Genomic DNA, 27,787 nt, shown 5'->3' with positions numbered 1-27,787 from the left:
CACTATTTACTGCCATGTGAATGATAATGCCGCAGCACAGGTGAAGTTGCACAGCACAGGACACAGTGGGAAATCCGCAGCGGGATCCTTTATTTCCTTCACTTTCTACTTATAAGGTGGAATTTCAACCTGTAAAAGCATTCTTCCAGTCCAGCCAATGGCTTGGAACATCGCTCTGTCCTGATTCCATGTGTGCGCAGGCCCCGGGCAGGTCTGAGCAGTGGGGTCACCAGGGTGCATGCAAGGGGCTGTGGCACTCCACGAGGCCGGCTTCCCTGGGTCCCACTCCCTCGTTCCAAACAGTGATCAGCAAGGAACAGATTGTATTTCTACTCACTTTTTCAAAGTGAATCACTTGCATGTCAAGAAAATTTTCTCAAGTGTAATAGTGTTTACCATTTTCCTATAGTTCTTCAAATGCCTGACACTCATCTTTGCCCTACTTCTAAAATTCCTTTGTTTTTCACATTATCTTTCTTGATTGCTTCTTATTGTAAAAACAAAAAAAAATAAAGATGTGGATCTGTTGTGCACATTAGCAGGTCCATACAGAAAAATGCACAGAGGTTTTATATACCATTTACACTAACAGCTCAGAGTACAAAGTCAAGAAAGAAGAATCTGAAGTAATAGACTTGCTCTGAAATAAGGCTACTAGGATGACACCACTGCAGCTCGATCAGAATTTCCCCTCACCAACTACTCTACAGTGGCAGACGTAAAAAGTCTGCAGTTAAAACAGTCACTCCATATGCTGCCCCCCAACGTCTGAATAACAGTGCTTTTCCACTTTTGTTCCTCTTCAGTTTAAATTTAATGGAAAAAACTAAAAAATCATGTTTTAGCAATGTATCCCCATAGAGCCCTGCAATTTACCAAGATTTTCATGTGTTTTGAGAGAAATCTTACTGAAACAATAGAGATGACTATTTTCCAGTAAAGATTGAGTGAGAAACAATCTTAACCCCAATCTGAGGTGATAAACTCGTTTTGGGGGACACAGGTGCTGAAATGTGAGAACTGCTGCCACCTCGCGAGGGAGCGCGGGAAGCCGTGACAGTCCGCCCCGCGGCAGCGGCGGCATCAGAGCTCGTCGTGGTTCTTGGTGAGGTCCTCCCCATAGTTGGTGGCTTGGCTTCCGACAAACATGTTCCAGTTCTCGAGTATCTCCTCTTTAGTCAGCTTCTCATCCTGCAGGAGAGGAAAGGGCTGTCACGGAGGCTCCGGCACCTAGCGACGGTTCAGCACGAAGCTCACGGCCATGGTTTGCAACACTGAAAATCCTCCACTTAATAATTAAGAAGCTGCTGGATCCCTCCTGCATCTACCATTACTGCCCTGCCAAACCCCAGCCTGGAGCAGCCTTCTGCTACAAGCATTGTGCTAAAATGTATCGGTCAGTCCCCAAGGAATGCAGAAGCTGGACTCCAGTGATGTCTACAGGCGGTGCTGCCATTCCCAAAATGGGCCTCAAAGAATGCCACTCCCCTTTTATGGCCTGACTGCAAAACTTGACTGTCTTCCAAGAATTTGGAGCAGTGATCAAAACGGGAAGAGGCAGGACTTCTTTCTAAATCTCGTTAATCTGTTCATTTGGATATTTATCAATAGCTGTTGAAGAGCTGGGCGTCAGATCCAGCAGTGTGAGCTCCCCTGAGGGGGCCTGTGTTTAACGGGCTGGGCTTCCTTCTGCCTGACCCCTCACGGATGTTTGGTAAATATCTGCTGACTGAAGGAATGGAGGGATACGCTCATCCTAGGGCAACACAGGGTGTATTTCTTACACCCAGGCCCTGCCCACAGCAAACAAAGTCACGGGTTCTGCAATCCTGGGAGATGGGAGTGGATGTAAGTGTGTGGCCCACAGCAGACTTCCCACAGGCCCGGGAAAGTCTGGGCCTAATGAGCTCGCCGTGGGTCATCACCGCACTGGCTCAAGTGTAAGGTCTCTAACGCAGGGCAGGAACAAGAGAAGTCACAAGGACACACGTGGCCGCCCTGCCAGTGCTATCCCCAAAGACGCAAACAGACCGGATCTCATGGAGAACATCTCCCTTCAAGGAACGATTCCAGAAGAGCGTGCAATACCTTGTTCTTATCTGACTCGTACACCAGGTGCCTGGCCTCGGCCTGCGCGTGGTCATAGTCCTGGGGGAGGATCCAGTGGCGAATCTCATCTTTGTCCAACTTCCCGTCCTTGTTCAGATCCCGGAATTCAGTGAACTGCTCCCGTTCTGACAAAACCCAGTCTGGCTCAGGGCCATTCTCCTCGTGGGAAAACATATCCGCTGGAAGGGAAGGCGGTTCTCGGTTATGGAGACAAGTGGGAAGGTGATGGTCAGAGAAACTCGGCCTCTGGAGTTTGGGGAGGGGGAGGACCAATCAAGAGACCCAACCCAAACATCTGGTGGGCGGTTCCTGGGGACGGCCATGCAGTGACCGGTCCACTGCGAAGGCCGCTCTGAGGAGCAGAAAGAGCTGAGCTCAGGAGCCAGAAGATGAATCCTGGCCGTGGAGCTCGTTCGTTGCCTGGGACTAAGTTACTTAGCTCAGTGTGACTGAGTCTTGAGTTGCCTTGTCTGTAAATGGAGGTGATTCATAAACCACGGGGTTATTATGAAGGTCAAATGGGGCGCTGTCTGTGAAAGCCTTACACAACCCGAGCTGGCACCATGTGGTGAAAGCCAGTATCAGCACCAGCACCTTCTACCTTCGAGGGTCCAGATGCGCCCCAAGTACTCCACATGCATCTGTTCCCGTGGTTCTCCTAACAGTCCTCCGAAGCAGGTGTTATTAGAACCCCACCTTACAGATGAAAACACGGAGGCAGAGCCCCACCCAGGGCCCAGGGTGAGCGTGGGCTCGAGCTGCATAGGAATCTGCCCCCACCCACGGCTGATACCTCCGTGTATTACAACTGTTGTTTAGATCATTTCCAAAGGGCTCTCCCACATTTCATTTTATTCCACCCTTACAATTCTACACGATCATTGTCCTTGTTTTGCTAAATGGCAGGGAGAGGAAAGAAGGCAGGGTGTGCGCACTGTTGGCCGAGTCAACCCATCTTCTCGGAAAAGGGAGAGACCCTGTGGGCAGCTTCTCTCTAAGGGAAGTACAGCTTGGAAACGTCAGGTGGTGCAGGGGCAGGCGGCAAACGTAGGTAAAGGAGAGCAAGACCCTTGATTCAGCGGCAGGATGGACCCACACCTGATGTCAGCACTGTAAGAAATGGCCGTCACACTGGCACACTGGTCAACCTGAGCTTCATGCAGCCCTGCAAGCATGGGCGCTGGTACCCCTCTTTACAGATGAGGAAACCAGGGCTTATCATGGTCATATGGCTCCCAGGGCCACATGGCCAGTAGGTGGAGAAGCCCGGACTCCCGACTCCAGTGCTCTTCCAACTGTGCCACACCACCACTGCTCTTCCTCTCGTCCCTGCCTGAAGAGAAGGCTCCCCGTAAATGAAGTCACTTCTTGGACAGTCCATACCTCGGGCCTCTCTGACTGCAAGTCGCTCAGAGTTCTCTTCTCAAGCACGACGCCCCCACCTCCCACTCCGCCCAGGGTGAGGAATGGAATGCTTCTTTCAGGCAAAGCCACCCCAAGAGTTGGCCCCGACTGCACATTTCAAGGCAGAAGTCAGGAGGGCCAGGAGGAGCATGCACATCTCCTCAAAAGCACCCACTGCCTGTCTGATCCGTCGGCCTTCTCTGTCCGTCTGATTCTACCTGCATAGTCAAGGGCAGACGTCCATGGCTCTGCGGCTTCCCTCCCGCAGCAGGCAAGAGGAGGGCCTGCTGCCTGTGCTGGGGAGGGGCTGCCAGTGTCTTTATTCTACAGGGACCCCTTAATTACTGTTCCCACAGATGAACGGAGAACAGCACTCGGCCCTACAGAGAAAATACAATTTCTAACGACTGGAGAAACTCTGCTCTTCATAACTGAAGGCACTTGTTCTTGTGTGTGGGTGGCAAAGAAACACAGTCACAGACAGAGACTGATGGCCACGTGGGCGCTGGTTCTACGTGGAAAGGAAATTAACTGCCCATATTAAATACGTGTACAAAAATCATGTGTATCCCACCCTCAAATGATTTTCCAGCTTACGTCATTGAGGCTTGGGAAGAGGTGTCGTGAGCAGGCAGCCTGCAGTTGGAGCTGTGTGCCAAAGCCCCAAAGGGGCAGCCCTGAGGGTCAAATGGAAATTTCCATGTTGCCTGCTCCGGGCCTTTGCGCTCCGAGGGCTACCGGCTGCAGGGCAGGCTGGAACCAGCAGCCCAGGTGCATTAAGCTGAGCCGTCATTCAGCCGGTGCTCAGGACCTGCAAACACTCCTCTTGCTGTTAGGTGGAGCCCCACAGAACAAACTGCCAGGTATGGGACTCCCAGAGAGAGGATCAAAACCAGAGGCACGAGATGCACATCACAGGCTTCACCTCTTCAGGAGGGAAGGCCTTTCTGCGCATATAAACAGTACCGCGGACCACGGCTGCGTCCTCAGAGCCACCAGGCCCTGCTGACCCACGGCCAGGCTTTAGTCTTTCCCAGGAGTGCCTGCTCCAGCCTCACTGTGTATCTGTGGGGTCCCCAATCCCGTTGTGCAAAGGTGAAACGAGACAGCGTGATGGGGGCACCCAGCAGAGCCAGGGCCGAGGGCTGGACACCCTCTTCTTCCTCCACTGAACGAGGCCTAACAACACCCCCCCGGACACGGCACCGCTAGGGTGTTGGGACAAGCCCCTCCCCCCAGGTCACGGAGTGACACCTGCACACTTGCAGCTGTTGCTAAGAGAGAAGTCTGGGGAGAGCAGTCAGACACGCGGGTGGAGGAGTGTGGCCCAGTCGGGACAGCTGAGCAAGGCTCGGGCTGCGCTCACCAATGTACTCGTCCTGATCCACAAACCCGTCCCCGTTCTTGTCGATGTCCTCCAGAGTTTCCTGGGGAGCAAAGGAGAAAAGAGAATCCAGGATGGCTCTATGCTCTACATACATCTGAGACGCAGCCGCTGCCCCCTTTGGCTTTTATGGCTGAAGGCCCCGCTGACTCCTGGCTCCTCTCCTTTCCTCCCTGGGCATTTGTGTCTTATCTGTAAACAACAGGCAGTAGCCAGCCCTCCTCCCCGACCCCACAATTTTATGCGAAGAACACTCTCTTCAAATGAAAATATACCTTAAGTCCAGAGGCTCTGATTCTGCCTGGAAGCCCTGACAGGCCACCACCTCCACCATCCCCCCAAACCACCCCCTGGGTACCGTGAGGAACCCAGCCTGAGAACCAGTAGACTAGAGGTAATCACAAACATGGATTCCAGAGCCAACTGGACTACGAACACTGAGCTGGTATCAGAAAAATATGAAAAAGTCAGCAATTAAAGTAAATAAAAGTATATCTGACTTTTGAACATATTATGTTCTGTATTTAGTACACCTGACTTCTTAATCAGGTTTTTCGCTTGCGTGAATAATTAAATGAGTTTACTGTCCATTGTTGCAGTGACTCAAAGGCATCCTGGGTTGAAGAAAATAGCCACCCCGAGAGCCAAGAGCCAGTCCAGAGGCACGCAATCCTCTTGTGGATAATTCCCCATCTTCATCATCCTCTGCAAATTAGCTAGCACTAAATGCATGTTGGGTGGTAAAGAGAAATGATTCTTAGAGCCACTGCCCAATCCTTAGGGTCATGGGGGTCATGAGGCCGAAGCATGAGACAAGAGTGGACCCATCCACCAACTGGACAACTGGATAAATAGTCCAGGCTGATTATAAACAAAGGTTCGGCCACTTGTCTCCCAGCATGGAAGCAGCTGGAACTGGCTTGGGATATCTCCCCGGAAATAGATGATGGCATTTATTTTATTGTTGTGGAAAATGAAGACATTCGGGATCTACGAGACCCTGTGGAAAGCAAGCTCACTCAGAGGCCTCAGGAGCACAGACATCCCGTAAAGCCCAGGGTCTGAGCCATCACCCTGCGAACACCCAGCCCTAAGGGGTGTGTCCTTCCCAGCCAAGGTTTTCCTTCAAGTATCCATGTGGCTCAACAACCCAGCGCATTCCACTTCAGTCTTTTTCTAGTTCCCTCAAAGCTGAAAAATGGGATAGAGACTAGCCAGTGGCCCACTGAGCCCATCCGCTCTTTCGGGGCTCACACCTCAACTGTACTTCCTGCCTCATCAGTTCAGGGGGAGCCCATGGAATGTCAAAGGAAGGGACGGTGCATTCCTGGCCAGGACAGGAAAGGGAGATGGTGCCTTCTCCTCACGCCCCTCTCCTTTCCTTTGTCTACCAGCTGGTTGTGCTAGGATGATCTTGAACCCACAGGACAGCAGAGTACAAAATGGAGTGACCTGAGGGGGCTGCCAGCACTGGAAAACCACCTGGAGAATTCACCTGATGGGGCCATCTTCACCGGCCTTGGTCTAGGCAAGAAATAAGCTCTGGTTGCATTAAATGGCTAGGATGGGGCTCTTTGTCACAGCAGCTGGCCTGCCCTGACTAGTTTACCAGGTCGACAGGTGTTCCAATACATTCCATGCCAGGGCCCTTCTCCAAGTCCCCTCAGGCTGAGGAACGTTCTCTCTCTGGAAGAAGGGACAAGACTGACATAGCTTTCGTCTCAGTCTTTTCAAGGCCAGGCTCTCCGTCTTACCAGAACCACAATTTCCTTCATGTGCTCAAACTCCTCAGGGTGCAGGAAGGCCGTGAACTCCTCCCGCGTGGCCGTCTGGTCACCGTCGCGGTCTGCAGCCTTGAACCTCCTCTCGTCGCGTGGCAGCATCTTTTTAAAGGTGTGATGGTCTGAACTATCCTGAAACTCTGCCGGGTTTCCTGCAGGGTATGTGCAGAAACGTTCAGACAGGGCTGCTAAGGAAGAGCTTTCCCTCCAGATCACTCATCCTTCACGTCCAAACGGTACACGAGCGACAACGGTCCTGACCCATCATGTTCTAGGAAACATTTTATTGCAGACAGCCTCTGGCGTCTGTCCCTTCACCCCACAGTCCAGACCCTAATGGCTCATCAGGGCACTGCTGCAGGTGGTTGAGAGCACAGGCCGAGACCATCCCAAGGTCATACTTCTCTTTGCAGAACCTGCTTTCACCTGTCACTCTTGGGTCCAGAACACGCAGAGGCTCCCCAGTACCCACGACATTTTCTCTCAATGTTGCTGCCTGGCTTTCAAGATCTCCCTTCATCTGGCTCTGAAAGTGTGCAACCTCAGCTCTCTGCAGACCTGTCTCCTTGCTGGCTCCGCCATGTGCCCAGTGGGTCTGCACCCTGGGCTCTGCACACACCCCTCCATGATGGCCCCAAACGAGCACGTCTTACATCCAAACTCTGCCCACTGCCAGATGCACTGCTGCCTCTCTGCCCTCCGGCTGACCCTCTGCCCCACCTGTCTCTCTCTCTCCAAATACATATCCATTTTTCAGGGCCCAGCTTCCAAACCACCCTCTACCAGGAAGCCTTCCTTGACTGCTCCTGCCCACTCAGTCCTTGCTACCTGAAACTTGACAGCATTTAGAAACCGTACCACAGACATGCTTCCCCTCTGCTTTGTTCTCTTGCGTGCCTCTGAGATGGTGAGCTCAGGCTGGGCAGCAACCCAAGTCATTTCCATTAGACCCTCGACTCGTGCACTACTCACCACCTATGGCTTCACTCAGCATAAGTAGAGCAGGATGTCACAAGGGCAGGGTCTACCCTTTGGGTTCTGCATCTTTGGGGAGATGCTGTGACATCTCCCTGGGGGGGGTGGATATGACAAGAGGGCAGAGTCTCCTGCGAGAAGCTCATCATGCGCCCCACCGTGCCACAGCTCCCACAGCCCCTCTTACCCAGGTAGTAGCCGTAGGTGGCTTGTTTGTACTCTTCCCAGGAAATTTTATCGTCTTTGTCCCGATCATAATCCTTCCAGACTTTGGCGACATTATCATAGATGTATCTTTTTTGTACCCGTTTGATCCAGGTTTTCAGCTCTTCAGTGGTGACAAAGCCGTCCCCATCATTGTCGATTCGATCAACAATCTTCCTGTAGTAAAAAAACCCACAAGACTATTATTAAGGCTTGTGTGATCCTGATCCAGAAAAAGATCAAACACTTGCAGAATCAAAAATGCATTAACAATTGAAATAAAATCACTGATCCGATGGTGCCGGAAAGGATCTTAACATTTATCTTTTCCAAGGATGGTATGCCTTCCCCGCCAGGGCGAATGGCAGGCACGACTAGTGGAGCATTCCCCTCCGTCCTGATAAACCCAGACGTGGCCTTGGGATTGTTTTCAACACTGGGCTCTGCGGGTGGACCCTACCAACTGATTAGGGCTGACGTGTACAACGAATGCTGGCAGTCTCCCCTGATGTGGTCCAACTCCCTCATTCTAGAGTAATGCAAACGGAGGCCAAGAGAAACCGGGTGACTTTTCCAAGACCACACAGCTGGTGTTTGGTACAACTGGAGCAAGAACCCATGTCCTCTGGCTCTGGGTCCGAGGCAAAAAATGGGAAATTCTATGTAAACCGAAAGACAAGTAAGTTCTTTGTTTGTTTTTTTTTTAAAAAAAAAAAGCTCATCACCTTGGACTCCAAGACTTGAAACGGGAGGGGACTAGATCTTGTTGGACAACACATAAAATGTTGGGGATGCAAAAGCCTCGACTGCACAGGGCCTCTGCAAGATGAGCTGGGCAGCACAGGCCTGGCTCGCACAGGGACGATTCCTGTGTCCACTGCTGTCTGCTGCTCTGCTGGCCCAGGTCCCAGCGATTTCCCACTGGACCCCACTGAGGTGCCCCAAGGCCTGGTCCAGAGCAAACCTCAGGGTGGGTCCATCTCTAGGCAGAGGGTCCCAAGCTAGGGACGCCATCCCTGTAGGGAACTTCGAAAACACCCACCAGCTATTCCAGTGTTTAAGAAGTTTTAGCCGGTAGTCCATTTACCTGGGATGAGGACATACTGGCTAGTTAGGGACTTGTTTCTTCACTTTGGGCTGGAATGGTATCAACTCAGTGGTAAAACTTTCAGAAGTTCTAATTGGAAGTTACTCTTTGATTAATTAGAAATGGGAAATGAATTCATTAGTACTTATGTCTCTATCTCCCTCCTGAACCTGCACAGCCCAAACTCCTCTTTCCCTGGCAAGTGTGGACATTACTAAGAGCTTTAATGTGTCCCTTCATTTGTAATTTTAAGAGATCTCTAGACTGAAAGACTGAACCTCAAGCATCTTCAGGCTTCATTTCAGGAAATCACAGCCAGACACAGCAGAATTCTTTCAACACCGCGTAGTGTTCAGCCTACCTACTACGTGCCAAGCACTGCTCCAGTCCTGGGGACACAGCGGTGACACGCCCATTGGTTCTCCAAAGCCAGTCAAGCAACAGAATCTCAAACCAGCAGAGACCTAAGGACGCCAGGTGGTGTACAACCTTCTTTTGTGGAAAGGATAGCATCTAATCCATCCAAACAGACACCCGGGACATAGCTCAGCTCGACACACAGTAACTTAACAAAGAGTTGTCAGAAGAATAAATAAGATCGTACCCTCTTCGAAACTCTCAGAAGTAAGCTACTGGGAAAGGCAGCCAAGAGGTGGATGAAGCGAACACTGTCCTTGGAACCCCTGGATCTGTCCTCAGCCCGCTGAGGCTCGGTTTCCCTGACTGTGAACTCGAGCCCCTACTCTACCAGGCATGTTGCGAGGAACCAAGGGGAGAAGGGGCCTTGCCTCCCTCGGGACGACAACCCAGATCACAGGGGGATGGAGCACTCAACAAACAGCTGGAAAGGACAGAAGTGACAAAGCCTCCAGCAGAGCCGGGCAACGGGACGTCCCTGCCTGCCACCCCTGGGGCTGCCAACTCGCTTGCCAAGGACTGCCCCGGGGGGCAATGGTCCTCAGGGGTCAAGGGAAACAAGAACGTGGTCTGTACTGAAACCACTCAGATTTTAAACGTTGGCAAGTAACGTACACTTTTTCTAAGACCGAGTGGCACGTGTGTGACTATGTGTGGCCTAGGGTCCCCACTCTGCAGCCCTCTGGCAGAGGTGTCTTCAGGGGCCTGGAAGCCATCACGTTTTCAGGACCTGTGGTCAGGCGGTGGTGACAGGGTTGCCCGGATACGGCCATGCTCCTCCCTCAGCAGCCCTGATTTGGAGGGGCTGTTGCACCAGAAGCTGTGGATAGAGGCGGCTTCTCATGCCCCATCCCACATTGCACCCATCACCTCCAGCCCTCTGCCCCCACCCCAGACTCTAGCCCCACTTACCTGACGGGTGAGCGGTGTGTCCACCACCCATTGGTGGCTCAGGCCAGAGACCCAGACGTCACCCTGACTCCTCCCCCCTCTCCCCACCCTCGCTGAGTCCCAAGCAAGCACTGCCACGTCTCTACCCTCCTCATGTCTGGCCTCACCCCTCCTGCCGTCGGACCGGCCGTGCCTGGTTCAGGCACTCATCGCCATGGGCGCCCGGTCTCCCTCTCGTGCCTCAGCTATGTCCTCCACCCCACTGCCAGTCAGACTTTCCCCACAAGCTTTTGCGGATGATGACATTTCAGCCACGTCAGGATAACATCTAATCTCCACTTCTCAGAGGTCCCTCCTGCTCTGCCCTTGGTATCCCCTCCACTCCCACCTCCTACTTCTTCCCAACACTGTCAGACACCCCTTTACTGTCCCAACACCCCCTGTGCCCAGGACAGGTTGCAAAACCCTTGTGAGCGGGCTGTTCTTGCCAGGACTGCCTTCCCTGCTTTACACCCGGCAACTCCAAGTCATCCCCAAGCCCTGATCAGATGACACCCCAAGCCTCCAGCCCCTCTTTCCCACCTGAAGCCTGGGGGGCTCCTTCTCCTGGATGTGCTCACTGCGGTCTCTACAGCTACCTTCACAGCAACTGTGCATAGTGTCTGCCTGTGTCTCTCTCCTCCACATTTGACTGTAAGTGCCCTGAGGCCCCGCACACCTGCTGGGTATCTAATGCCAGGCTGGCGCACAGCAGCCGTTCAAATGTTTGTCACATGAACACGTGAATGAAGTTAAGGTGTTTGTACAAGGATCAAAGCCAGGCCAAGTCCATCAGCACTTGCTGTCACCTCTAGGCTCACTGGTCACGACAAAGGCATGACCCTGGAATCTCTAGGACTGCAAATACAGACTTCCCTTCTGCAAACCCCAAAACCTCTCCTGCTTCTCCCAGGTGAGAATGCTGCAAAGCGCTGCCACTCAGGGTCCCAGAATAAACCAGCCTCCAAGGGCCTCAAAGCAATAGACAGACTGACCCCTCCATGGCCCCCACGGTCGAGTCCCAAACAGAAGAGAAAGTGCTTCTCTGCAAAATAAAAGGTGATTGTTTGGAGGTGACTTTGAAGTTCAAAGACCTTTTTATGAGAATGGCAGATGGTGCACCTGCACAATACGCGTAATTTAGCCTCCTACTCTGACCCACTACGTTGCCCGTGGCAGCCCATCACACAGGGATGGCTGCGCACTTTTTTATGTAGCTGGACACCCCGGGGCCTGGTGCCCAGCAGGCAGGGCTATGGGCCCCTCCCCAGCCCGCCTCCATGTGGGCCCCGCTGGCTCCATGGAAGGGTTTCCAGAGGCCTTTGCACAATGCCCCGAGTGCCTCCCAGGGCCGAGGAGAGGGTGCACTGAGGTGTACCAAAGTTTTCTTTCCCCGGTTTGGTTTCTGACTCAGCTGCCTTCCACAGTGACATTCACGATGCACCCCACGCCACCCGCCAGCTCTGCCCTCAGTTCCCTCAGTTGCCAGGGGGCTGGGCGCCTCTGCAGACACCCCTGGAGACAAGCGGTGACCAGTTTCCATTTCCACCCCCATCCCCTACCCCCGAATGCCCCTCCCTTCTCAACAACAGAAATGTTACATCCCTACTTCAGATTTACGGGGCGACTTGGCAGAAGGCAAGAACCCCAGCTGGGCCGGGGACCCAGGCCAGGAATCCAGCCTCTCCTTTGCCTTTCCTCTGGACTTTCATCCACTTAAGTTCATCCTAGAGACCTTAGCAGGGTCTCGGCCCTCCTGTCTGGGAATTCTGGGTGTGGGGAAGAGCTCATGTCGCCAGAAAGCCACCGTGGACAAATTCCTCTTTGTCCACTCCCCCTTCCTTCTGGGGCCAACGCAGGGAGGGCGCGCCCTCCGGTCCTGGCCGCCGCGGCCGCCACGTTCTCGCCTCCACGCGAGTCCGCGGGCCCCTGCGCCCCCCGCGCGGCCTCACCCCAGCCGGTCCTTGCTCTCCTCCGAGCTGAGCTGGTCGAAGGTCTTGGAGTCCTCCTTGCCCAGGAAGGCCTCGTGGTCGTACTGGAAGCTCCGGTTGTCCTCGGGCGGCCGCTCGCCCAGCTCCGAGTCGGGCCGCACCACGCGCTCCTTGCGCACCGTGGGCTTGGCCCGCAGCGCGCGCGGCCACAGCAGCAGCAGCAGCAGCAGCAGCGCCGGCAGGAGCGCGGGGCCAAGGCGCGCCATGGCCGGGCCGGGGCTCGGAGGAGGGGCCGCGGGGCCGGGGCTCGAGGAGGGGGCGCGGGGCAGCGGCTCGGGGCGCGGGCAGCAGCGGGGACGCCCGGGCCTGCACCGGGAGGGGAGGGCAGAGCGCGGGCGGCTCCGGGCGGGCGGCTCCGGGCGGGCGGCTCCGGGGCCCCTCACGCGCCCATTGGCCGCCGGCCGCGGGGGAGGCCGGCCGCGCAGCCACGTCGCCGGCCTGGGTGGGGGGCGCGCCTCGGGTTGGCGCGGCCCCTCCGCGCATCTCCGGAGGGCGGGCCGGGCGCGGGCTGGGACTGGAGGGCCCACGGGAACCGGGAAGTTCTTTGTCAAGCAACAGATGTGCGGGGTGAAGTCCCCTCCCTTCTCCCAGCTCCGCAGAACTGAAAGGACGGAGGCGCCGCCCCTCCCCGACTTCCAGCCGGGAGCCCGAGTCTCAGCCCCAGACCCGGCCCCAAGATGTGCCCCTAAACCAAATTCACCTCCACCTACCCAAACCGGGAGTCTGCTTACAAATGCAGGCGAGAGGAGGAGACCCGGGCGGGCGAGGTCGCCTGGAAACGAGGGTCGCAAACTCAAATGTCGAGGAGGGCGGAGCGAGCGACTTGAGCAGGACCAGGCACCAAGTGAGCGGTCGCGCACCCCAGCTGGCAGGCGTGCGGGCCCCAAGCTGGCAGATAGTCCCGTTTCCCAAAAAGAAAGCGGGATTTCCAATGTTTATGTTTTCATTTCCAAATGATGGCGACTCATTTTACAAAAGCACCGCATGACTCACACGAGTCTTGTCTGTACACTGATGCGGAGTATTGCCGCTCGCATAAGGGGAGCTCGGTGGAACTCCGAGCCGTGATGGAATGTTCTGTCTCTGGGCTGTCCTACAGGTAGTGGCTGTTGAGTGCACAGGACGTGCAGCTAGTGTACCTGAGGCATTGAAAATTTAATGTAAATTTAAACTTGAATAGCCACATGTCGCATACGGGACAGGGCCGGTCTAGAGCAATCATTCTTTCTGTGTCACAGCCTTTTGAGACTCATTGAAAGCCATGGACCTTCTTCCAGAAAAATGCACAAGCAGCTACTGGCTTGCATGTTGGATTAAAGTGTCAGAGGAGTCGGAGTCTTCTGAAGCTGCACTGTGAGCCTCAGATTAAGAATTTCTGTAAAGCTAAGCTGTGGTTGAGGAGAGCAGCCCATCCCCAGGGCCCAGACAGCTGTGCTCCAGAGCTTTCCCTCTGTCCTGCTCCGTCCCCCATCCCTGACAGGGTAGGAAAGGTCACTGGATTGTGCTTCTTGCAGGATGTCAGGACATTGAAAGCAGCATAGATCCAAATACTTTTCTTATGAAGACTTTTTTCAGTCAATTAAGGAATAATTACTGTGTGCCCACTGTGGCCTAAGCACTGGACTGTGTGCTGAGGACACGGGGGAACAAGACAGCCATGGTCTCTTGGAGAGCTGTAGAGTATATGAGCAGATAGTCATTCATTCATTCACTCTTCAATATGCTGAGCACATGTAGATGTCAGGCCTGTGCTGGGCACTGGTTCACTGAGCAGCCACAGACTGCAGATCAGTGTGACTATCAGGGAGGAAGGCATTCAGCATTACGGAGACAGGACCAGACTTGGGGATGGATTTGGCAAGGCTTCCTGGAGGAAGGGGTGTCTAGATGAGACCGCAGGTGAGTCGGATAAGCAAGACAGCGGAGGTGTGGGTGTGGGAGAGGAAGGAGCTGGCAGAGAGCAGTCGGGTTGGAGGTGATGTCCTTGTGACCTGCACTCCTGCATTGGCTGGCAGTGGGAGGTGAGGACATGGTCCTTGGTGCCTCGCCGCGGCCACTGACTTTGACGAGGCAGGAAGTGCTGTGCTTGAGAACAGACTTGTCCACCCTGCCAGTCCAAGGCCTGAACTTCTAGCAACAGAGACGCCTGACTCGGGTGTGTAAGAGCTCCCTATGAGGGTGCAGGGGCCCAGGTGGGTGGCTCAGGACATTTGTGCTCATCAGGCAAGCAGGATGTGAGTTGTTGAGTGAGGAGGAGGTGTGGGAGGAGGCAGAGAGAGGAGATCAGAGCTAGAGAAGAGGAGGAGGATGGGGCTGGGCATGGGAAGGTGGGCGAGAAGGAGGACACTTTGCTTCTTCCCAGCTTTGCCACGGGCAGGCGGGCCCCTGGCTTGATCCAGGCTCTCAGGAATGAGGAGGGTATGTCCTTTGCCCCTGTCCTAGTTGGCTTCCTGCCAGGCACAAGTGGATTCCCAAGATAGATTGTTCCAGGTGGTCTTGGCTCAGGTGGGAACTGCCAGAGAGTCCCGGCACTGCCGTGACTGCCGAAGAGTATGCGTCACCTCTCAGCTTGCCTGCTTTACGTCTCACTCCTCCACCGCCTGTGAGAGCCAACAAGCCCTCTCAGCCGGAGGGCGGGGAGTCGAGCTGAGGCAGCACAGGCACGGTACATCCCTGCGTGATTGCTTTCTTCCATTTCACAGCTGCTTCTGTTTCTTCCCATGTGCATGTGTGGCTAAATTTATTGCCCTCTCTTAAGTTGATCTCTGTTCTTGATGAGGCAAAGGAACCAGAAGCGAAAGGGGTGACATTCAGTGGCTGGTTGAAGTGGTGGCTGACCAGTGAGGGTATGTGGTCTGTGTGTGTGGTTGCAGGTGACAGCCTGCAGCAGAATCCAGCCGGAAGTCACTAAAACAAGAAGAAAACTTTTCATCTCACGTGACAAGACATCTCAAGTTAGACCACTTCCAGATCGGTTAGGTCAGCTGGCTCAATGTCATCATCAAGGAGCCAGCTTTTGTGGGGTTTTTTCCCCTCAGAGGCAGGGAAACGAGGACTGCTCCCTCTGTCTCTCAGGAGGAAATGTCCCAGCAGACTTCCCCACATCTCTTTGGCCAGAACTGTCACATGTCACGTGCCTACGCCTGATCAGTGATGGGCAGTGGGGGTGGACCCTGCAGGGCTGATTTAGACAAATCGGGATTACTTCCTGGGGCTGGAGGATGTGTGGCTCCCTCTGAAGCGCACGATGGGGTCTGTTGGCAGGAGGAGCACGCCGATGCCTGTGTCCGCTAGGAGGAATCAGGATTGGCTGCTTCATGTTTAAAAGCACTCTGAGCGTTCTCCCTCCTGCCTCTCCACCATTCAAAACCACACATGCTCTTCAAGGCCCATCTCAAAAGTCACCTTCCCCCAGAAGTTTTCCATTATACCTCAAATTAGAATTGATGGCTTCTTCCTAAAGATGCCCAGAGCCTTTGTACCTCACACTTAGCGCCTTTCACAGTCTGCTTTGTAGTAACCAGTTTTCCTCAGTCTCTCCTAATTCTGAAACCCTTGGGAGGGAGGACCGCATGTGATTCCTGCCTATGTGCGCAAACCCAGGGACTGGCACATGTGTTGCCTTCTCACAGGAGTTGACCCCATAGGACAAGTTTGCTGTGAGGCCAGGGACCATTATTTCGGGTTCCTCACTGTACATCCAGCACCCAGCACAGTACCTGGTGTGTAGTAGGTGCCCAACAAATATTGCGAATAAATAATAGAATAATAATAGCTACTGATTTCTGCTTCTGGTCGAGATGGAGTAAGGGAGGACTAGGTTTACTCTTCCATTGGAAACAAACAAAAACAGACAGAATATATGAAACAACTGTTTTCAAGGCACTGGACACCAGGCAGGGAAGGACATTGGAAATAAATAAGGAGAGTCCTACGATTGCCCCCCTTTTCCACCCTGATGGCTTCCGGGCCTCCATGCAGGGCGGGGACTGAGAAGACGCCCTGAGTCGAAAAGAGAAAGGTGAGTGTCCAGAGAGACAAGTCAGACATGTTTCCTGGGAGAGAGTGCCAGAAAGTGGAGAGTTGCACAGAGGGGGAACCCCAAAGATCCACAGAGGATCCCCGTGAGCATTCAGTGGAGTCCTGATCAGAGCACCTGAGGTCGAAGAACAAACCCACTGAAAGGATTGGCAGGAACAGCAAGTGCCGGAATGGTGCCTGTCCCCACCCGCTGGACTAGGAGTACTCAGAACTCATGGGGCACTGGGGAGAGCTCGCCTCAGTGGTGGGGAGTAATTAGCCCTAGACTGAGCACTGCCCCAGAAAATGCCCAGCAAGCATGAAAGCAAGACTTGCTTCCAAGTAACTGGACTTTATCCCAGAAAAAATTTTAATGCAAAAAAATATCCATCACCCAACGAGGTAAAACTCACAATTACTAGCATCCAATCAGACACAACGAGGCATGAAAATATGACCCAGGATGAGAAGAATCCACCAATAAAAACTGGCCCAGAACTGCGAGCCGGCCTGGTAGTCTAGTAGTTAGGGTTTGGCGTGCTCACCACCACAGCCAGGGGTCATCGTCTGGTCGTGGAACCACACCACCTGCCTGTCAGTTGTTGCACTGTGGCAGCAGCTCACTTAGAGAACTGAAACTAACAGGTAGGATACTAACCATATACTGAAGCTTTAAAAAAAACAAACTGGCCCAGAATTGACACGGATGTTAGAATGCACAGAGAAGAACATTAAGACAGATTATAATTGTTTTCAATATGTCTAAAAAGTTCACAAGAGACAAGGAAGATACAAAAAAGACATGAATGGAAAGTCTAGAGATTAAAAATATGATACCTGAGATGAAAAATATGCGGCATGGGTGTAACGAAAAACTCTACTGTTTGCATTTACTTTACACACAATATCCTCTGAAAACTACAACACTTCACTTCTGACACTCTGACTACTGAATGTGTGTGGGGCTTTCCCTACACCACCCAGCAATTTCCCCACATCATCTGCACCACTGCTTGGGTGTCCTACCATTTAACTCAATTCTGACACACCTACCTGAGATGGAGTCAGATCCCACAGGTTAAGGGCTCAGTCCCAAAAGACTGCGCCCTCCTCCCACTTCAGATGCCAATCACAAGTCTGGGTTGTCACCTGTGCTTCTGACCCACTGGCTGTAGATTGAACACCTTCCTCAGGTTCAGATTTGCTAGAGCAGTTCATAGAACTCAGGAAGATGTACTGCTTGAGGGCAGACCTCAGGGAGAGCCAAATGGAAGGGATGCATAGGGCAGGGATGTGGGAAGGGGCTTGGAGCTTCCAGGGCTTCTCTGGGCTCACCACTCTCCCAGGACCTGCATGTGTTCACCAACCCAGAACTCTCCAAACCCTGTCCTTTTGGGTTTTTTGGAGGCTTCGTTACATAGACATGATAGATTAAATCATTGGCCATTGGTGATTAACCCAATTTCTAGCCTTTGTCTCCTCCCAGGAGGTTGGAAGTTGGAGGGTGGGGCTGAAAGTTCCAACCCTCTAATCATCTGTTTGGTTCCCCCAGCAACCAGCCCCATCCTTAGGGGCTTTCCAAAAGTCACCTCACTAACATAAACTCAGGTGTGGTTGAGAGGGGCTCTTTATGAAGAACAAAACACACCCTTATCACTCTAATCATTTAGGAAATTCCAAGGGTTTTAGTTGCTCTGTGCCAGGAAGGAGACAAAGGCCAAATATATATTTCTTATAGTAAATCATAATATCACAATGAGATTAGCAGAAGATTAAATATTGCAGAACAGGGGCTGGCCTCGTGGCTGAGTGGTTAAGTTCACATGCTCCTGCTCGGTGGACCAGAGTTTCGGCAGTTCAGATCCTGGGCGCAGACATGGCATTGTGCATCAAGCCATGCTGAGGCAGCTTCCCACATAGCACAACCAGAAGGACCTATAACTAGAATATACAACTATGTACCCAGGGGGGCTTGAGGAGAAGAAGAAGAAGGAGAAGAAAAGAAAAAAGAAGGTTGGCAACAGGTGTTAGCTCAGCTGCCAATATTTAGAAAAATTTGCAAGACAAAATATTAATGAACTTGAAGGCACAGCAATAGAAACTATCCTAAAGGAAACATATAAAGAAAACTGAATTTAAGAACTGAAAAGAGAGTCAGTAATATCTGGGGCCTATTATATAGGTAATTTGAGTCCGTGAAGGGGAGGTAGAAAAAATTTGAAGAAATAATAGCCAAAACTTTTCCAAACTTGATGAAAATTATAACCCACAGATCTAAGAAGCTCAACTAACCCCAAGCACAAGGAGCATGAAGAAAGCTCCGTGAAGGTACATCATAGTCAAATTGTCTAAAACCAGTGAGAAAAAGAAAATCTTAAGAGCAGCCAGAGAAAAAGTTGTGCTACATAGAGAGGAACAAAAATAAGAATGAGATTGGAGTTTTTATCAGAAACAATGCAATTGAGAAGACAGTGAGCAATATCTTTATGTACTGAAGGAAGAAAATATATTTCAAAAATGAAGGTGGGAATGAGACTTCTGGAATGGCAGTGTCAGTGGCTCTATGGACTTGCTCCTTGGAGAACAAGCGTCACTCATGAAAATAATTTAAAAACAAACATTTAAAGTCTCTGTTGATGATCCTCAGGGCATACAACAAATAATAACTTATTCAAGATAGTCTACTACAACTTGGTAAAAACAGTGAGTCTGAAGCACTGCTTCTCACCCCCTCCCGGCTCAGCATGGCAGAGACTCTGCTCCAGGTGGGTGTAGCCAAGAACTCAGGGCTCCTTCCTCCAAGGCTCCCAGTTCAGGGCTCTGGTATCCCCCCAGAAGAGGCAGGCCATTAGCATTTCTTATTTCCCCTAACTACATGTTGTGGAAGCTAAATTACAGGCAAGTGCAGCTGAAAGGTTGGGGGCTCCCTTCTTCCGTGCACCCCAACTTGTAAGGTGGATTATCTCCCTCAGCCATGGCAGACTAAGAATAAGGGGCCCTAAGTGTCCCAGCTCTGGCTTGTTTCCTTGTTTCCAGCAAAGGTTTCTTGCTGGGAGAGGAAAGTGGGAAGATCAGAGGCTACAGCCCCAACTAGCATCCTGCTCTTAAAGCAGGAGTGTCACACAGAAAGAAGCATGTCACTGTCTGTGCCCTCAGCTCCAAAGCCGTGGCTGAGGGACTTTGCCCAGGGCAGAGGCAGGCCGTGGAACAGACAGCTCCAAAGCTCTCCCCCTGGGAGTGGACTTCATTTGAGTGTGGGAAACTTCAAGCCTAAGGGCGCTCTCAAAAACAATGGAGGTTTTGGCGGAAAGAAATTAAGATACAATCTAAGTCATAAGCCAGCTAGTTTACCAGAGAGAACAAAGGAAAGAGACAGCTAAAGAAGAGCCCTCCATGGTCAGAACACACCCCAAACACTGATCTCAAAAAACTACCCCTGGAAAGGATTCTGAGTTTAATTGGATCATCCTGGGGAGTAATTTATGCCCTAAGACATTGTCTAAAACTATGGAACAATTAGCTGGCAATAAGTGGTACCTAGAGTTGGATATGACCCAGGAAATAGATGGTCAAAGAGAGCTCTGCTATAACCACCGTTGTCCCACAGTGGCTGTGTGCACATCCAAGGAGATCTCCTAAGGGGCAACACCAGAGGCTCCACAGTGAGGGGGTAGATTCCCCTAAAAGAGCCCAGCGGGTTACGAAATAAATGAACAAGCAAACGACAGTGAGAAGACCTGAAGGAGGAAGACCAGTATCCAGAATTCCTACGATATGTTATCTAAAATGTCTGGTTTTCAAAAGAATTTACAAGACATGCTAAGAAACATGAAAATATGACCCGTATACAAGGGGGAAGAAAAACAGACAACAGACTTGCCTCTGAGAGGGACTAGATGTTGAATTTAAGCAGATTAAAATTTCAATATCATCATAAATATGTTTAAAAGACTAAAGGAAACCATGCTTACAGAAGTAAAGGAAGGTGTGATGACAATGTCTCATCAAATAGTGAGTATCAGTAAAGAGATGGGAATTATAAAAAAAGAACCAAATGAAATTTCTCAAGTTTAAAAATATAACAACCCAAATGAATAATTCACTATCAGAGATTAATAGTAGATTTCAACTGGCAAAAGAAAGAATTAGCAAATTTGAGGATAGATCATTAGAGACTGTGTAATTTAAAGAACAGAGAAAAAGAAGAAGAAAAATGAAAAGAGCCTCAGGGAAATGTGAGATAGTCCTAAGCACACCAATATATATGTAATGGGAGTACCAGAAGGAGAAGACAGAAAGGAGGAGAAAAAATATTCAAAGAAATAATGGATGAAAATTTCCCAAATATGATGAATAGCGTTAATCTAAACATTCAAGAAGCCCAACAAACTCCAAGTAGGATAAATTCAAGTAGATACACACACAAACACATCATGATGGAAAATGTTGAAAAGCAAAAACAAAGAGAAGAACTTGAAAGCAGTCAAAAAAAACTGGCACATCACTTACAGGAGACCCTCAGTCCAAGAGCAGCTGGCTTCTCCTCAGGAACAGTGGAGGACGCAAGGCAGTGTGGTGACGTTCAAAGCGCTGCTTAAAAACTGTCAGCCAGGAACCTTACATCCGGCAAAACTATCTTTCAAAGCGAAGGTGATAGAAGGCATTCCTTGATAAACAAAAACAAAGAATTGGTTGCTAGTAGATCTGCCTTACAAGAAATATTAAAGAAAGTTCTTCAGGCCAAAAGTAAGCGACCCAGGGCAACGATTCAAATCCACACACACAACGAAAGAGCACCAGTTAAGATAATGTAATTACAAAAGATAGTATAGATGCATATTTCTGCTCCTCATAACTGATCTGAAAAGCAATTGTACAAAATAACGTGTGTAATTGTATCGTTAGGCCTATGACACAGGGATAGGTAATATATTTGGCAATAACAGCACAAAGGAGGTGGGTGGGGAAAAAGCTGTGTTGAACTAAGGAAATGACACCAGGTGGAAATCAAATCCATAGAACAAATTAAGAGAACCAGAAATGGTAAATAAAAAGGGGAATATAATAACAGCTATAAATATATGTTTGCTCTCCTTTCTTTTCTCAGCTCCTTTAAAAGATATGAAACTATATAAAGTAACAACTATAGCAAGGTATTGTTGGGTTAGTAATATATAGATGCAACATGTGTGACAACAAAAGGACAAGGCGGAAAAGGGAATAGTTACGTAGGATTAGTATGTCTGCATCTCACTGGAATTAAGCTGTATATGGAGAGTAGATTCTGATGAGTTACGATGTATAGCATAAGCCCCAGTGCAAGGACTAGGGAAACAACTAAAAAGAGTATAGTGAAAGAAATCATTAAAGGAATGAAAATGTTACATTAGAAAGCATTCACCTAATGCAAAAGAAAGCAGTAAAGGAGGATTTGACAAACAAAAAGGCAGAAGGAAAATGTTGCCAGGTGAAAATTTGGCTCCACACCAATGAAATGAAAGTCACCAGAAATGGCAACTGAAAAGGTAGATACGTAAGATATTTGTCTTACTATTTAAAACCTTGAAAAATATAATTGACTGCTCAAACAAAATTAATAACAATGTATTGGGGGATTTATAACACATGCCTGAGTCGAATACATAGTAACAATTGTAGAGAGGCCCTGAGGAGGGAAATGGAAGCGCACTGTTTTAAGGTTCTTACGAGGGAAGTGGTGGTTTACCGCTCCACAGCGCGCTGTGATATGCTAATGACGGTGCGCACGGTTTAATTCCAGCAGGCTAGGAATTAACCTGCTCTGTTTTGCTAACGTTTCTGCATAGCACTCACCCCTAGTCAGGGCCTGAAACACAGCCATTCATCATGTTGCCTTGAAGCCAGGGGTCCAAGGAATTTGGGACAACTTTTACAACTTGTCAGACTTGTGTTTGAGACTCCTGGAGGACTCTGCTTTCATATAGCAAGATTCTGCCATGTGACCAGAAGGGGCGCCACTTGGGTTTCCTCGGTTCTGAGGCGTTCTCTACACATGGCAGTGGTTCCTAATCCAAGAGATAAACTGCATTTGGCTGTGGCCCTTACAGAAGGGGGCAACAGAAGACCCTGTCTGGCTTTTCCAGGCCCACGGCTGTGACACAGCCTTTGGTCTCGATGCATGTCTTCCCTTTCACATCACTGTTTATTGTCTCCTTTTCCTGAGGTTTGTAAGCGTTGCCATTTGGGTCCTGGGGGTTTTCTTTAGCAACCAACTCTTTAACTTCCACTGTTAGTTTGAAGAAGTGTACTCAAAACCCAAAATCAACACAAAATATCACAGCAAAGAGTTACAGCTTATGAGCCAACAAAGGTAATCAAATGGAATCGTACGAAGTGCTCAACTAATCCAAAGGCAGGCAAGAAAAAAGAGAATAAAGGGGACCCAGACCAGATGAGACAAATAGAAAACAAACAGCAAGATGATCACATGGAATGTAATTCACTTAAACACCCCAGTTTAGAAGGAAGAGATTGTCAAATTGGGCAAAAAAACAATGCCCAGGTATATGCTCCCTACAGAAAATGCACCTTAAATATAAAGACACAAATATGTTCAAAGTAAAAGGATGTAAAAAATATACCACTAATCAAAAGAAAGTTTATATCAGACAAAGCACATTTCAGAGCAAAAAATATGGCCAAGAATAAAGAAAGTCATTTCATAATCACATAGAGTTCCAGAGAGCATACCAGTCCTAAATGTTTATGCACCTAAGAGCAGAGCTTCAAAATAAATGGAGCTAAACAAGAATTGCAGAGAGAAAGAGACAAATACACAATTATAGTCAGAATTTTTTTTTAAAGATTGGCCTTGAGCTAATGTCTGTTGCCAATCTTTTATTTTTTCCTTCTTCTGCCCAAATCCCCAGTACATAGCTGTATATTCTAGTTGTGAGTGCCTATGGTTTTGCTATGTGGGACGCCACCTCACCACGGCCTGATGAGTGGTGCTAGATCTGTGCCCAGGGTCCAAACTGCCGAAACCCTGGGCCACTGAAGTGGAACGTGCAAAGTTAACCACTTGGCCACAGAGCCAGCCCCTCTAGTCAGAAGTTTTTAAAAAATGCTCCCCAATAACTGATGGAACAAGTAGGCAGACAATCGGCAAAGGTACAGTGGACTCAAACAACGCTCCAATGCTTCACCTGGTTGAGATGTTAGAAAATTCACCCAAGAAGGGCAGAATACACATTATTTTCAAGTGCACAAAATTTACAATAGGACATCTTCTGGCCCACAAAACAAGTCTCAATAAATTTAAATGGATTCAACTGATATAAAGAATGTTCTTGGGGCAGATGGACCTGTTGCTGCCAACTGTTAGATTTCACAGTCAAAGCAAAGCTAGCCAAGCAAAAGGCCAGCCTTGGGCCGTCAAAAACCAAGTTGTGTCAGGGCTTCCAGTTTCAGCCCCAACAAGTAAACAGCTTGGAGGCTGTCACTCCTGTCCCTACAACAAGAAAAAAGATGAACAAACTGAAAATCAGTGGCTCTTCTTGGACCCAGAAAAGTGAGGTTGCAGGGCAAACCACCACCCTGAAATCTGGAGAGAGGTGAATGCAGACACTAACAGCCAAGGTCAGCTGACCTGGAGCAGAAACGGGCGGGAACACTAAACTGGTAACTTTGATGAATTGCTGGAGGCTGTGTGTGAACTAAAGGGAGAGAGAGAATTTTCTGGTTGCTGTGGTCTTGGGAGCAGGTGGTCGGACTTTTGTGGGTTTTACCCCCAGGAGCCCCACTAGGTTCTCATGGTGAAGTGCCATGAAGAAATCACCTTATGTCCGTGGCGGGTGGACGAGGAAAGTAACCATTTTGAAATATGCCCAGAGTGTTCTCCATTACAAAGGAAAGTATTCCAGTGAAGACTTTTCAGAGCCTACCTCTCCCGGGGGGAGGGCATTTTCCCGTCTCCAGCCCCCTCTAGCCTTCCTGTCTCAGCTAAGGGATAAAGCGAAGTGAAGAAGCACTTGTAAGGGGCACAGTCCAAGGGTGCAAACCCACAAAAAGACTGGAGCTGGATCTTGAGATTACAGAGCGCTCCCCATCCGCACGCTGCTGCCACATCAGAGGGCTCCCATCTAATAACAGTGGATCACAGCCGACAAAGCTGAAAGGCTCAGGGGAGATGATGACAAGGACAGCAGAGAGATTTGAAGCCCCTGGCACCTGCAGTTGGAGCAAACGTAAAGCCCAACCCAGCTGCGGCTGGATCAACACAAAGCTCACACCGAGTACCTATTCCCCTTGGTTCCCACTACCCAATACGTCACATCTGCCTTCAGTGAAAAATGAGAAGGCATGCCGAGAGGAAGAATAAATGCAGTCTGATGAGACAAAGCACTGGAACCAGACTCAGATACGATGCGGACTGCGACGTGACTACACAGGGCGTTTAAAAGAGCTGTGATCCACATGCTAAAGGCTCTGTGGAAAGCAGACAGCATGCAGGAAACCCTAAGAAAGACCCAAAAGGGATGCTAGACGTGAGAAACACTGGGCAGTCCCTGTAGAGCCGGGGCATGAGGATCAGAGGAGAGAGTACGCCCCATCCGTGTGGGCAGCTCATTCCCAAGAGGGGAGGGAGGGGGAGGGCCTGGACCACCGAGCGGGCTCCTGGGGGCAGCAGATATCGAGAGGCCGGGGGTGCGGCCTAGCGGCTGCCCTGTGGAGCAAGACTCAGCAGGGGGAAAAGGGTTCGTCTGACCTTGTGTGTTTGAGAGGTGTTGCTGTCAACAGCAGGGGGGTAGACTAAAAGGCAGGAAGATGAATTAGGGAACCATTGCCAATGTAACAAATATTACAACCTTGATATCTTAAATTGTTTTTTTTTTTTAATCCTTGGTGCTGTGGACTGAATGTGTCCCCTATCCCCCTAATTCATATGTTGGAGCCTCAACCCCCAAAGTGACTGTATCTGGAGACAGGGTAATTAAGGTTAGTCAGGTCATAAGGGTGGGGCCCTAATGGAACAGGACTGGTGTCTTCTAAGAAGAGAGAGAGCATTCTTTCTCTCCCCCGGCACGGAGGAGAGGCCAGGCCAGGAGGAGAGTCCTCCCCAGAACCCCCACCACAAGCGTGCTGCTCTCAAACCTTCAGCCTCCAGAACTGCAGGAAAACACATTCTGTTGTTTAAGCACCCAGCCTGTGGTCTTCTGTCACCGCAGCCCATGGAGACGCCTGGTGATTATAGCTCGTGGCTGTCCGTGGCCCTGGTTCACTGGGGTTCCTTGTGGATGGAGAGGAGGATGCCAGTCAAAAAGGGGAGAGCCTAAAAGTGCAAGAAAGTCCTGGATCAATAGAGCCCTTTGGAAACTAGATGAAAGCCAGGGACTCTTACCTAAAAATTTACCTAAGGACAAAAGTCTGCATTAATTTCAGAAGATTTGGGATCCCCTGGAGTGCCCAGTGGACTCCTCATGGCCCCCGGGACCTTAGCTTAAAGAACGTCTGTCCTGGGAAACCAGTGGAGTTGGGACCAAGACTGAAGAGAGACAGGGCCGGGGGGAGGGGGTGGTGATAAACCGCAAACAGGGGCTGGGGGACATTTGGAGGAGGAGGGGGAGGTGTGGGAGGAGAAGGAGGAGGAGGAGGAACGGTGGCCTCGCTGGCCTGTGAGGCGTCTGTGTCTCCGTGGAGTGAGAGCAGCGCAGAGCCGAGGCGCTGGGGCGTGAACAGGACTGAGAAGGTAAAGGTCCCGCGCAAATGAGGGAAAAGGATGAGAAAATAAGATGAGAAAAAAGGAATGAGGAAAAGAAACCCAGAGTCTTAGGGACAGCCAGTGGGGGTCGGGTTACCTACGACTGTGCAGAGCCCATCAGCTGGAGCTGGCGTCGTCCAGGCTCCCTCTGGCTCGCTGTGGAGGATTTTAGTGGCAGCAGCAGAAAAACACCAACGAGGGATTTACTGCGAGCGGAGGACTGTCAAGGAGCCTGCACGCACAGGTTTGCTATAAACTAGGATTTGCTTTAAGTGAAGGTCTCACTGCTAAATGTTGGAGAAGGAAGGAGGGAGGGAGGGAGGGAGGAAGAAAAGAGGAAAGAAAAAGAAACAAAGAAGTCCTTTGCCTTGGAAGGATTAGAGAATTAGGTGTAGCTGACCTGCCCTGGGGCATGGATTTCTCCTTCTGAATGTGTGAAATTTGACCCCTGTTCTAGGAACTTAGAGGCCAGCTCTTTTGTTTGCCCCAGGTGCATAACAGAGCCCTGTGGCAGGAAGGTCCTGGGGCGCTCCCTCTGCACCCCGTTCCCCAGCCCTTGAAAGGTGGGCGGGAAGGTGGGTTCTGCTCAAGGCTGGGCTGGTGTGTGGCTGCCTCCACCACAGAGCTTCTCCTGCCCGGTCTGCCACTGGGATCAGCCAGGCTGCTGTGCCACCTGCAGCCTCAGCGAGTCCCGGAGGAGTTGACATTTCCAAGTGTCCCGTACCGGAAGCCGCAGGGGTGACCATCAATGACTTATCCACAAAAAGCACTTGAAAACACTCAGGATTGTTACTGATAAGCCGAAGGATAACAAAACAAAATTTACTCTACGACGAAGATTTTCTCCTCCCTTTTGAAAAATTATATGAGTGACACGAGAATGAAAATCGCCCAAGTCCCTCCACCCAGGGATAACCATGTCAGTGTTTGTGTGTCAGAACTGACACTTTCGTGTGCAAACAGAGAAATGCACATTCTGTGAGGATGGTGTCATATCATGTACGTTGTTTTGCAACATGCTCCCCTCCTGCAATTTACTTCTGCTACAAATCTCTCAAGCCAGCACATGTCCACACGGCATTCTGAACGGCCGCGTGGTATGCACCGTTTTTCAATTGTTGGGTGTTTACTGCCATTGCATCTGATATCCATTGACTCAGTAATGCTACGTAGTGAGCAAGCACAAAATCTCAGCAGCACACAAGAACGAATATGTGTTTAGTTTACAAGTTTGCAGGGGTTCAGCTGATCGGGACTCAGCCTGGCTGTGCTCCCCTGGGCTGCTTCTGTCTTCACAGTCGGCTGCCGTTGGCTGAGCAATCCTCCCATGTCGACTTGCTCATAAGTCTGGGGCTGGCTGGCTACTGGCGCCTCTTGAATGGCCCCAGTGGGACAACTAGGGCAATTCCACTCTGTTCCGGGGGAGTTACCCTCCAGGAGGCCAACGCGGGCATGTTCTCACAGTTATTCAGAAGAGCGAGGGCTAAGTAGAAATGTGCCAGTCCCTGCTTGTGCCATATTCGCTCTCGTCCTGCTGGCCAAAGCCGGCCCTGTGGCCAAGTGCACCGGGAGCGATGGCCCAGCACAATTACAGGGTGAACAGTGCAGATACAGGGAGCGGTGGAGAATCAGGGATGATCTTTACCGTAGATGCTTACACAAATGGGCGTTGTCTGATTGTTGTGTGGAACAAATTCTCAGAATAAAATTGCTGGATAAATGGTATCTTGTGTCTTTTTCTGAAGA

General features: G+C 50.6%; 1 protein-coding gene across 2 annotated transcripts; it reads right to left on the bottom strand.

The window, feature by feature from the left end:
- Positions 1–69: 69 nt before the first annotated feature.
- Positions 70–12,669, bottom strand: RCN1 (reticulocalbin 1). Of its 2 annotated transcripts, none has more exons than XM_070624613.1 (6): positions 12,244–12,669; positions 7,841–8,034; positions 6,652–6,830; positions 4,880–4,940; positions 2,089–2,288; positions 70–1,191 (listed from the first exon to the last, which is right to left on the bottom strand). In XM_070624613.1, exons 1-6 carry the CDS (start codon positions 12,486–12,488, stop codon positions 1,084–1,086), a joined length of 987 nt encoding a protein of 328 aa, XP_070480714.1. In that variant the 5' UTR covers positions 12,489–12,669; the 3' UTR covers positions 70–1,083. The 2 variants fall into 2 exon arrangements, with proteins under 2 accessions (XP_070480714.1, XP_070480715.1); XM_070624614.1 differs by lacking the exon at positions 12,244–12,669 and adding an exon at positions 9,306–10,632.
- Between the last annotated feature and the right edge of the window lie 15,118 nt (positions 12,670–27,787).

Source organism: Equus przewalskii, chromosome 6 (genome assembly GCF_037783145.1).
Source record: "Equus przewalskii isolate Varuska chromosome 6, EquPr2, whole genome shotgun sequence".
Classification (NCBI taxonomy): domain Eukaryota; kingdom Metazoa; phylum Chordata; class Mammalia; order Perissodactyla; family Equidae; genus Equus; species Equus przewalskii.
Note: the sequence above shows the minus strand (reverse complement) of the source record. Positions and strands in the feature narration are given on the sequence as shown.